Source organism: Canis lupus, chromosome 31 (genome assembly GCF_048164855.1).
Source record: "Canis lupus baileyi chromosome 31, mCanLup2.hap1, whole genome shotgun sequence".
NCBI classification, from domain to species: domain Eukaryota; kingdom Metazoa; phylum Chordata; class Mammalia; order Carnivora; family Canidae; genus Canis; species Canis lupus.
The window spans coordinates 36,388,882-36,401,368 of record NC_132868.1 but is presented as its reverse complement, the minus strand read 5'-3'; the positions used below and the strand labels follow the sequence as shown (position 1 = coordinate 36,401,368).

The 12,487-nt window shown below is 41.0% G+C and overlaps 1 protein-coding gene across 3 annotated transcripts in view; it reads right to left on the bottom strand.

Moving 5' to 3' along the window:
* The window catches only part of PRKCI (protein kinase C iota), a 74,223-nt gene extending 61,958 nt beyond the window's left edge, over positions 1–12,265 (bottom strand). The window contains exon 1 of one of the 3 annotated variants that reach the window (XM_072808043.1): positions 12,088–12,265. In XM_072808043.1, coding sequence (XP_072664144.1) covers positions 12,088–12,188 — 101 coding nt within the window. In that variant the 5' untranslated portion in view covers positions 12,189–12,265. Of the gene's footprint in view, positions 1–7,833; positions 7,948–12,087 lie in introns of those variants that run through there. The other 2 variants (XM_072808042.1, XM_072808044.1) reach the window with 2 other exon arrangements.
* Positions 12,266–12,487: the final 222 nt, after the last annotated feature.

Sequence of the window (12,487 nt, the reverse complement as noted above, 5' to 3'; positions counted from 1 at the left end):
ATATAAGTTTAATTTTTTTTAAGGGATCCCTGGGTGGCGCAGCGGTTTGGCGCCTGCCTTTGGCCCAGGGCGCGATCCTGGAGACCCGGGATCGAATCCCACATCGGGCTCCCGGTGCATGGAGCCTCTTCTCCCTCTGCCTGTGTCTCTGCCTCTCTCTCTCTCTCTCTCTGTGACTATCATAAATAAATAAAAATTAAAAAAAAAAACTAAATTTATTTTGGGGATCCCTGGGTGGCGCAGCGGTTTGGCGCCTGCCTTTGGCCCAGGGCGCGATCCTGGAGACCCGGGATCGAATCCCACATCGGGCTCCCTGCACAGAGCCTGCTTCTCCCTCTGCCTGTGTCTCTGCCTCTCTCTCTCTCTCTCTCTCTCTCTCTCTGTGTGTGTGTGACTATCATAAATAAATAATAAAGAAAAAAAAAAAAAGAATTTTTTTTAACAATTAAAAAGAAAAACAGAAGAAGGTACACTATTTAAGTTACAAACAATCATTAGAGGGATGCCTGGGTGGCTCAGCAGTTTGGTGCCTGCCTTCAGCCCAGGGTGTGATCCTAGAGACCCAGGATCGAGTCCCTCGTTGGGCTCCCTGCATGGAGCCTGCTTCTCCTTCTGCCTGTGTCTCTGCCTCTCTCTCTGTGTCTCTCATGAATAAATAAAACCTTAAAAAATAATAATCAGGGACGCCTCGGTGGCTCAGCGGTTGAGCGTCTGCCTTCAGCTCAGGGCGTGATCCTGGAGTCCCGGGATCGAGTCCCACATCGGGCTCCCTGTATGGAGCCTGCTTCTCTCTTTGTTTTTGCCTCTCTATGTCTCTCATGAATAAATAAATAAATAAAATCTTTAAAAAAAAATCATCATCATCATTAGAACTAAAAATAGGAGAGGCAGTGATGAAGAAGTACTAAATTCCTCATCTTTCATATTGATCAATGGATATAATAAAACAAAGCAAAATTTTAAAGTTTGTTTTCTTTTTGTGAGAGAGCAAGCATGGGAGGGGGGAAGGGGCAGAGGGAGAGAATGTTAAGCAGGTTCCATGCCCAGCATGGGACCTGACACTGGCTTCCTCTCAGGACCCTGAGATCATGACCTAAGCTGAAATCAAGAGTCGGACACTTAATCAACTGATTCACACAGTTGCCCCAAAACAAAACAAAATTTTAAAAGTAATTAACTCTGCATGGTGGAACTGGGGGTTGGGGAGAGGCTGGAGATGGAAAGATGTACTTTGTACTTAGACCCTTCCAAATGGTATAGATGATCATTAATTTCTCTACCATAGAAAAGTATGATTTTATTATAAAATTTACCTTCTAGTTAAAAAATAAAAAATGTTAAATGACTTCTATAAATAAAATTGTTTTGAATATTTTAAATATTAAAAATAAATAAAAACAGAAAATAGCTCCTTCTTCTAACAACATTGGAAGAGAACATGCTTACGTTAAAGCAATTTGGGGGGTATTTATTCCATTTTTTTCTTCTTCCAAGTTTTTATTTAAAACTCACAATAGTTAACATATAATGTAGTTTGGTTTCAGGAGTAAAATTCAGTGATTCATCACTTAAACAGAACAGTCAGTGCTCATCACAGCAATCACTCTCCTTAATACCCATCACCCATTTGGCCAACCCCCACCTACCTTCCCAGAAATTTTTCTTTCAAAATACCCTCAAGGTTATTAGTATGAGGGAGTAAGGGCTGAGAGAATGTTTTTTTAGAATTAGAGCGTTTTTGGTTTTTTTTTTAAGATTTATTTATTTATTCATGAGAGACACACAGAGAAAGGCAGAGGGAAAACCAGGCTCCATCCAAGGATCCTGATGTGGGACTCGATCAGGGACCCTGGGATCACGCCATGAGCTGAAGGCAGACGCTCACCCACTGAGCCACCCACGTGTCCTTGTATTTTAGAATTAAGTAAGAGAAGGAAAAGCTGTCATACAATTTCTCGGGCAAAAAACAAGTATGGCATTATGTTTTTTGAAGGCAGGGGAAAAAAATGAATATCAGACACCATCAAAATATGACTTCCTTATTAAGGTCCACATGAAGTTAAAATTAGCACATATGTAAGCATGTCTGTAAACAATAGGGATTTTTAGGAAATCTCATTTTTCAAGAGCTAAAACATATTTATCAGAACACACAAATATTTTTAAAATAATCCTTAAAAAACATAGTGCAAACATTCTAACGAGACTCAATGAAGGAGTCATGCTTTATCAACTGCCACTCCTTAAGTTCCAGGAACTAAAACATTTAAGGGAGTTTTATATAAACACTTCTCTAAGTAATTGAGAGAGCACCATGTTCATACCCTCTACAAACATCAGATCCTTATTATAGCACTAAAGCTAAAAATGAGCTGCAAAATAAAAATATTACATTCTAAAAGGTATAAAACAAACTGTGACTGAAATATTTTTTTCTGGTTTTAATTTCAGTGTTAGCATAAATTATCTTACCACTGGTCTTCGACAGAATGTAGCCTGCCTCACCACAAAGATTCCCAAAACGGCAAATTTAGATATAGTTTCAGCTGAATTTTTAAAAAAGAAAAAAAAAGGTAGTTTTAATTTTGCTACTGGGCTTCAGAAGACAAACTGCTTTAAGCATTCATTATGTTCCTATGTTCTAAAATACAGAATCTGAAGTTTTTCTGTAGGACTAATTGCTTTTAAAAATAAACCTGAAGTAAGAACCACCAGTTCAATCCTTCTGCTATCTCAAAATAACCTTTTCTCCAAAATTAAATGTAGTATAAAGAGAAAAAAGCCTTATTTGTAATCACTCATATAATAGATTTAGGCAGAATTATCCAGGGACAATGGTAAAATCACTGGGTTAAAGGTTCTGAGGAAAGAGAATATTCACGCAATCTCATAGTATCACTCCTCAAATTGATTGTTATTCGTAAAAATGTCATAAAGCAACTTCCATTTTTTAGTGATCAAGAAGATAGATAGATGGGGCCCCTGGGTGATGCAGTTGGTTGAGTGTCAGACTCTTGGTTTCAGCTCAGGTCATGATCTCAGGGTCATGAGATCGAGCCCCCGTATCAGGCTACAAGCTCAGTTGAGGAGTCTGCTGGAATTTCTCTCTCCCTCTCTCTGCCCCTCCCTGCATTCACTCACTCTCTCATTTTCTCTTTCACTCTCAAGTGAATTAAAGATCTAAAAAAAAAAAAAAGAAGAAGAAGAAGAAGAAGAGAAGAAAATTGGCTCAAAAAGAACTGTGAAATATGAATTTGACAGGAAAGCAAAAAAGTGATTTCAAAAAACCCTATCAGGGCAGCCCCGGTGGCTCAGTGGTTTGGCGCTGCCTTCAGCTCAGGGTATGATCCTGGAGACCCAGGATGGAGTCCCACATCAGGTTCCCTGCATGGAGCCTGCTTCTCCCTCTGCCTATGTCTCTGCCTCTCTCTCTCTCTGTCTCTCTCATGAATAAATAAATAAAATCTTAAAAAAAAAAAAACCTATCAATATAGTAAAAGGAGAAAATTATTTCTCTGAAGGGTGAGACTCAGCTTTGTACTGTGGCTTACTAAGCCTCAAGGCTACCATCCATACAATGCAGATAATGATATCTGCCTCTGAATATTGTCGTGAAAATTAAATAAAAATAAAGGCAAAACACTTATCATAGTTCTTAGAACTGGGTACATAAAAGATTAGTTTCTATGCTCTTTAGTTTAGTTTCTATGCATACCTTAAAGGGGGAAAAGGAGACTGGGTATCTTTGAAGATAATTTGTGAAAGTTTTCTAACTACTGATAATATTTCATTAAAATAAAAGATCACTGCTGAGGAGCCTGGAGTGGCTTAGTCCGTTAAGCGTCCAACTTTTGATTTCCACTCAGATCATGATCTCAGGGTCTTGAGACACAAGCCCGAAGAGGGCTGGGGGCATGGATCCTCTTAAGATTCATTCTCACTCACTCTCTCTCTCTCTTTCTTTCTCTTTCTCTCCCTTTGCCCCTCCCTGCTCCTCCTCTCCCTCTCTTGAAAAAAAAAAAAAAGGGCAGCCCCGGTGGCCCAGCGGTTTGGCACTGCCTGCAGCCCGGGGCGTGATCCTGGAGACCCTGGATCGAGTCCCACGTCGGGCTCTCTGCATGGAGCCTGCTTCTCTCTCTGCCTGTGTCTCTGCCTCTCTCTCTCTCTCTCTCTGCATCTCTATGAATGGATAAATAAAATCTTTAAAAAAAAAAAAAAAAGATAAAAAATCACTGCTAAAGTTCAACTGGTTGGAAAACTTAGCCAAATAGTTAAGAAAAGTGAGATATATAGTAAAGAAGAGGCAAAATTGTTATTTGCAAATGACATTATCTAGCTATAAATTCTAAGACAATTAAGATTTATTAGAATAAGGTGACCAGTTAAACTTAAATATTCAAAAATAGATGGTATATAAAAGGCCTATGAAAACAAAAGATCCAGACGCCTTGGTGGCTCAGTGGATGAGGGTCTGCTTCCGCTCAGATCGTGATCGTGGGATCCTGGAATCAAGTCCCACATCAGGCTGCCCGCAGGGAGCCTGCTTCTCCCTCTGCCTGTGTCTCTGGCTCTCTCTGCATCTCTCATAAATGAATAAATAAAATCTTTTTAAAAAATGAAAAAAGAAAGAAAACAGAAGATCCCATTCACAAAAGCAACAAAACTATAAAACAGCTAAGAATAAATATTATAAAACTATCAGTTCTCACATTAATCTATAAATTCAAAGCAATTCCAAATCAGAATACCAATAAGATTTTTTTTTTCCCTGGGGACATCTAGGTGGCTTAGTCAGTTAAGCACCTGACTCTTGGTTTCGGCTCAGGTCATGATCTCAGGGTCCTGTGATCGAGCCCCGAGTCAGGCTCCACATGGCAACATGGAGTCAGCTTGTCCCTGCTCCTCCCTCTGCTCTATCTCTGGAATAAATAAGTTTTTTAAAATATATAAAAAAATAAAGTAAATTTAAAAAAAATAAAAGATTTTTCTTTCTGAAACCTAGAAAAACCTTCAAAAATTGATCTGGAAGAGAAAATAAATATACAAAAATAGCGAAGAAAATTTGGAAATAGAAAATTAATTAAATGGCTGTTCCATAGCATATATCAAAACTAACTACAATAATGAAAACAATGGTAGTATATATAAAAAAATATTGCTCCGAAAATCAATGAAACAGAATAGAAAGTACTTACATTCATCTGAAAAATTTACTATAGAACAAAGTTGTCCTTCAAATCAGCGGAGAAAGAACCTATTCAGTAACAGTCTTAGAATACATTTTTAAAAAATTAAGTTGTATCAGTACACTACAAATAACTAAACCCCCAAATATCAGATTTATTGAAAAGATAATCACTTGAAAAGCTGCATGGTTATTAGATGAAATATAAAATATGTTTAGATGAGAAATACACATACCTAAGGGAACCCAGAAGCCATATAAAAAAAAAAAAAGGATGGATTTGATTAAATAAAAGTGAAAAACTCCAGGCAAGCAACAGGTTAGGGAAATGCTACAATTTTTTCAAGAGACAAAATGTCAATGTCCCTTAGAACAAATTAATTAAAAAAAGAGATAGAATCCAAGAGAAAAACTGGGCAAAAGACATGAATAAACAAGCCACAAAGGAAATACAAATGATCAGTAATGTATAAAGATAGCTATAAAAAAAGTTAGTACTTGTTGGCTATTCTATTGTGAAAACTTTTAAAGACCCTTAATGTGCAAAGGGAACACAAGGAAAACACTTTATTTGTACACCATTGTTTGGAATGTAAATTGGTAAGTGTTTGGAGGACAATATCAAGTTTTACAATGGGCAAATTTTGGACCATGTTTGTAAGAATATATATTAAATATAAAGATGTTCCTTCAGCATAATTTGAAACAGTGATTTAATGAAAGCAATTTTTTATGCTCCTCAATCAGGAAAAAGATTAAATTATGGTATAGCAAGACAATAGAACACTATATATCACTGATAAAGTAAGCAGATTGCTCTCTATACATGTATATCTATTTATCCCTGACCATCTTAACATGGAAAGATGATCACGAATGAAAAATATCAAGTTGCAGAAACGTGTAGAGATATGAATCTGTTTACTTGAAAAATAAAAGGGTGTGTACACAACATCTATTCTTACAGATACATCAATATAATGGAGTAAATACTCCAAACTATTAACAACGGCTACCATTAGGAAGTGGGAGAGGCTACAAGGGGTACTTTCCACTTTATGTTGTTTGTATTTTTAAATTTTAGTTTTAGTGCCCTGTCTTTGTCATCTACATTTGGTCACTGGTGACATTTTTGTTTCTATCATCCTTCTCAGCCACATTCCTATATAGGTCAGCTGTCGTGTACAGGGCTTGGGAAACACAGCAGGCACACAATAAATGACTGTTAATTCTGAGTATTTCCACCTGGATGCCCCCAAAGCATGATGAACTCAAAATTAGGTTACTTGTTCCACGTAATGAATTACCTCCTCTCGCTAATCTCTTCCTCCTATATTCCCTAGTCTCTCTCAAATAAGAAACCTATTGTTGTCAAACTCCCTTTCTCTTCCCCACAGGCAACCAATCTGTAATTCATACTGATTCTACCTCCTAAAATTGCCCTTCAATCCATATCCTCTTCTCCTCCTCTGATTCTCTCACCTGGACTACTTCAAAAGCCTCCAAATTAGTCCTCACCTACTGCTAATTCATTGCCCATCCTGGTTCCAAGAATAATCTTTTTTTTTTTTTAAGATTTTATTTATTTATTCATGAGAAACAGAGAGGTAGAGACACTGGCAGAGGGAGAAGCAGGCTCCGTGCAGGGAGCCCGACATGGGACTCGATCCTGGGTCTCCAGGATCAGGCCCTGGGCTGAAGGTGGTGCTAAATCGCTGAGCCACCAGAGCTGCCCTATTTTATGTTTGTTTTTTTTTTAAGATTTTATTTATTTATTCATGAGAGACACACACACACACACACACAGAGAGGCAGAGACACAGGCACAGGAGAAGCAGGCTCCATGCAGGGAGCCCAACGTGGGACTCGATCCTGGGTCTCCAGGATCACGCCCTGGGCTGAAGACGGTGCTAAACCGCTGAGCCACCTGGGCGGTCCAAGAGTGATCCTTCTAAGATGAAAATCTAAGCAGGTATCTCTTACTTAAAACCCTCACCAATGAGAAAAAGTCCGCAGCCCCAAGTAGGTTATTCGAGAATCTTCATGAGTAGTGCCTATGAGCTTTCATCTTAGCCTCACTTCTTATCAGTGTCCACTTCACACTTCATGTCCTAATAAGGAATGACTATGGGAGTAACAACTAAACTGATCCGAATTCCCCAAACATACCATGCAGTTGTGCAATGCCTGGAATGATCCCCCCCACCCAACAACTTCATCAACCAGGCAAACCTATTTATCCTTCAAAAGCCTCAAACATTTCATCCTCTGGGAAGGTTTCCTCCGCCCCAAACACCCCCCCAATATCCATGTCTGCAAGTACCTTACGCATCAACACATACACATTCCTTTATTAACTCTTCTATATCTTTCCTCCTGTAAGTTTCTCAGTCCCTTGAGGGCAGAGCCTTAGTTTATCCACCTCTACATGCTCTGTCCACCCTAGTGTCATACGGTACCTAGTACCTTACAGCAGGCAGTAGGTATTTAACAATATTAAAGTGAGTTTAAACACACGTTAGGTAATATGTGAAATCCTAACCAAGACTGGAATTTTAAAAATTCAGGTTTTAATTACACTCATTTCAACTATTTAAAACACACACACACACACACACACACACACACACACGCGACACTCAACTTACCTTAACAAGAGGGTTGGGAGTCATATTAGAAAGCTATCACGGACCTCCAGGAAGAATTTTTTCTGCAGAGAGCTGCTTCCTTCTCCTCTGCTTTCTCAAACCTCACGTTTCCACACGGTTGGTCTTGGCCTCACTAGACTCTCCCTTAACTCTTTAGCTCCAGTCTCCACTGCTAACAAGCAATTTATCTCTATATTATCTGATTCAAATTTCTCAAAGAGCTGTTTTGGTTTTTGGCACCAGGCCACCAAATCCTTTCTCTTTCTCTTGGATCAGTTGTCCTGTGGTTAGCTACCATGCCAGAAGCTCCAGGACCAATCACTAACATTCCCCCAACTTCCAACTCAATATACTATTTGTATTTCCTTAGAACATTATAGAGATATACTTTATATTGCTAAAATTATTTTGCAATACTTTTAAAAACAAGTCTTGCCAAGACTTGTTCACAGAAAAATCCTGCATACTTCTTCACTTAACCAGCTCTACATTCCAAATATACAAGGAGTTAATCTCTTCCGATTTATAGATGCGCACAAAAGAACCCTCTAGATTGTTGTAACTGTTCAATGGCAGTGGTTTAAAAAGCATGTTTACAACCTTTTTTTTTTTAAGATTTTATTTATTAATGAGATACACAGAGAGAGAGACAGAGACAGAGACACAGGCAGAGAGAGAAGCAGGCTTCCCGTAGGGAGCCCTACGTGGGACCCTGATCCTAGAACTCCAGGATCATGCCCCGGGCCAAAGACAGGCTCCAAACTGCTGAGCCATCCAGGGATCCCCCGTTTACAACCTTTTTGCAAAATTTCCCATACATTTATAATGTAAAATGAAATGCGTAGTCTGGACATTTCCTTGTTAAACTCTTATCCCATAATATCAAGTAACTTTAATATAAGGATAAGCACCTACAATAGCAATTTATCACTAACCAACAAAACCTGTTTCTCTTCCTCCTAACACTACTAGGTAATGATTGAAGAGGGAAGGCCACTCACTGACAAGCTCCCATGTTAAGGAAAGAAGGGTATATAGGACATGACACAGGCACTCTTAGGTGGTCTCCAATACAGTCAGATTCTTTTTTTTTTTTTTTTTTTTTTTAAGATTTCTTTTAGAGAAAGAAAGCTCATGTGTGTACTGGGGGAGGGGCAGAGGGACAGGGAGAAAAAAACTCAAGCAGACTCCCCTCTGAGCATGGAGCCCCAGGCTAGGCCCAATCTCACCATCCCAAGATCATGACCTGAGCCAAAATCAAGAGTCTGACAACTAATCAACTGAACCACCCAAGCACCCCCAATACAGTCGGATTCTCGATGCTATTAATCTCCTGCTTAAAAACTAGAAAAAATCTAATTAAATGTCTGTTATATCTAGAGAGACAACACATTTGCCCTAAGAACAAATTTAACTGAATGAGAGAACACCATACACAACTTTAAAGAGGGAACGCAATTTATTTGCTAAAAAATTCTGGTTATTCCAAGATTCAACGTTCACTGGAAAGAAATACTGTTAGAAGGGAGTAAGAAGGCTTTCTGATAACAGCCTTTCATAAGATCTGAAAGAAAAACTTTTTTCAAATGCAGATTGACCCTACATTTCTTGATATAAAGGATTTTTCTATTTAAAAATGAGGTAGGTGTTCTAGTTAGCCAACCTGTTTATTAGCTATCCTCATTGGTGACTCATTTTAGTTTCATCTGTAGTAATGAGCAGCTGACTATGTAATATCAAAACCACCAGTTTAGACTATTGTTAATAAACATATAATCTTAACATCTAATTTCAGGGGACAGAAATTGGAACAATTTAGAGAGTGCTGATGTTGTCTTTAAATGAGGCTTGAAATGAAGGCACTATTAGAAAGCTTTCAACGAATAAAAAGCAATAAAGGTCAAGGGCTAGATTCTTTCATTCCTTAGCAAAAATTCACAGATGTTAAAAAACAAAATGTTAACTTGAGAATGTCTTAGAAAAATTTTAGTCAGGCACTAAAAGTATATGCCCTCTTTTATTTTCTTTTATAACAATAATTATAGTAATAAGCCAAGAAAAGTTGACACCTAACATTCCTTAAATATATTTTTATTTCTTTCTAAAGAAGTTTATAATGATTTTAATTTACTAACTAGGCCTTTTTAGATTTGTCAAACGAATAAAAACAGGAGAAAGAAACCTAATTCCTTCCTCTTCATATTTAAAGTCATCGGAAACTATTTAAATTTAATAAGCCAAGAATTTGCATTGTTTAAAGTCATAAATGTAGACCAGAGAACTGAAAATAATAGCTTAAGAATCAAAAATTGAAAAGCACCAACCAGGAGAAGGACAAGCAAAAGGTAGCATTCACCCAATTTCTCATCTTTCAGTGGAAGGAACCAATAGGTACCACCTAAAGTTGAATCATGAAAGAGAATAAGGTAATAAAGAATAAAGGCAAACCTCCAGAAGAACAGAAATAAACTGTTAACAGTCTACCTCTGGAAGTGGGGAGGATGAGATGGAAGACACTTTTTTTTTTTTTTTTTAAGATTTTATTTGTCAATTCATGAGAGACACAGAGAGAGGCTGAGATACAGGCAGAGGGAGAAGCAGGCTCCCTTCGGGGAGTCTAATGCAGGACTCCATCCCAGGACCCCAGGGTCACGTCCTGAGCAAAAGGCAGAAGCTCAACCACTGAGCCACCCAGGTGCCACGAGAGACACTCACCTTATACCTCTGTACAATTTGCACATTCCTACCATGTGAGTATATTCATTTTTAATCCCATTTTTTTTAACTGTCAATAATGAAACACTTAAAAAAAAAAACACATACTATATATTTCATTCTCTTTGCCTAACAGCTCATGGACTGTCAATTTTATAAAATGGCAACTGAATTAATCTCTTAATTAAAGGTAAGGTAAAGGAAGCAAAGCTTTTTTCCCCCACAGTGCAAAGTTCATTGACCATATTCATGTCAAAACTGCGCTTGTGACCACTACAAACTTAAAAAAAAAAAAACCATACACACACTTCTTAGTATTGTTTTTAAAATGAAGACCTCCTTGATCAATTTAAGCAAAAACGCGGATACTGTCCAAAATAATTCTTGTAAACTATGCTGAATAGGCTAACAAACAAGAGGTCAGCACACAGCAGCGAGTGATTAAGTGGTTACATCAAATCAATAAGACGTTTGACGGCTCCTATTTCCTTTAAAATCAAAACAAGAGAGGTGTTTTGAAAGTTTGCTATCTTCACTGATCCTCTCAGGAATGTACAAGTATGCACTGCAGTCTCAACCTCCTAGTGCTTGAGGGTTTGTTTTTTTCTTTTTTTCTTTCTTTTTTTTTTTTGAGCAATTTACTTCTGCTTGGACAAACAGTAAGACAGGCCAAAGCCATTGGCTTTGCTGTTAACCCTTTGCCTCAAATCTTGGCCTTCACACGACCATTTCACCTTTCTAATGCTACTAAAGGTAATCATCTCAAATTTCAAAACGCAACTGAAAACAAGGGAAGGGGGATACTCCAGGTCACTGATTACAGGGTATGATCTGATACAACAGTATTAGCACTAGGTCCCTCCTGGTAAGCACAGGAGCTCTAAGTTGGGGAATCTGAGTACATAGCACAGATTTTAAAACCACGCCTCGGTTCGACCCCCTCTCTCCTTGCAGCGTCTCCCCCTGTCCAGTAAGTGGTCCCTGAGCCAACACTGACAAAGGAGCGTTCACAAATTTTTAATTCGCACCTATACGACCTGCTCTTGGCGAGACCTGAGTGCCTAATGCACGGCCCTAAAAAGGCAGCAACTTTACCCGTGAGCAGTAACTCCGCGTCTCCGAGGGAGGCAGGCAGGCAGCCGGGCGGGCTCAGAGCAGCGCGCCGACTCCTCTGCGCCGCGAAGGTGGGGCGGCCCCGGAGCAGCCGAGGCTTCGGGCCTTGGGCTGCTGGCGGAGCCGGCGGACTACGGGAGTCCTGGCTTTTCAGCCCGCGGCCACCTTAGCTCGCCCAGGCGCCCCTCGGAACCAGCCCTGAACCCCACACGCACTCGGGCTCAAGGGCGCAAAGCCCCCGCGCGCCTCTTGGCAGGCGGCGGGTCTCGAAGCCACCAGGTGGACCCTCTCCATGCCCAGGCTCCGCCCTGGGACCCTCGCCGGACCCGGGCCGGACCCGGCGGCACCCGGGCGCCCCAGCGCCACCCCGCGACCGCTCGGCGCCCCCCGCCCCGCGCTGCCCTCCCCGCCTCCCGCGACACTCACCCGCGGTAGTAGGCTTTCACCCGGACCTGGTGGGAATGGTCCCCGCTGCCGCCGCCCGCGATCGCGTGAGACATGGCACTGCTGTCCCTCTGGGTCGGCATCTCCCTGCTCCCCCGCCCCAGCGCGGAGGCCGAGGCTGCGGGGGGCGCGCCGGGCGCCGGGGGCGGCGGGGGCGGGGGCGGGCGCGCTCCGCTGCAGAGTCTCCCGCTCGGCCTCCCGCTCGGCCTCCCGCACGGCCTCCCGCTCGGCCACCTGCGCGGTCCGCCCGACCCGAGGGGCGCCTGGCCGGGGCAGCCGGAACCGCGCGGCTCCTCCCGCCGGGCCCAGCACGCCTCCCCTCCGGGTCCTCCCACCTCGCCCGCTCCAAAGGCGCACATTCCGGGGGAGGGCGGGCGCGACC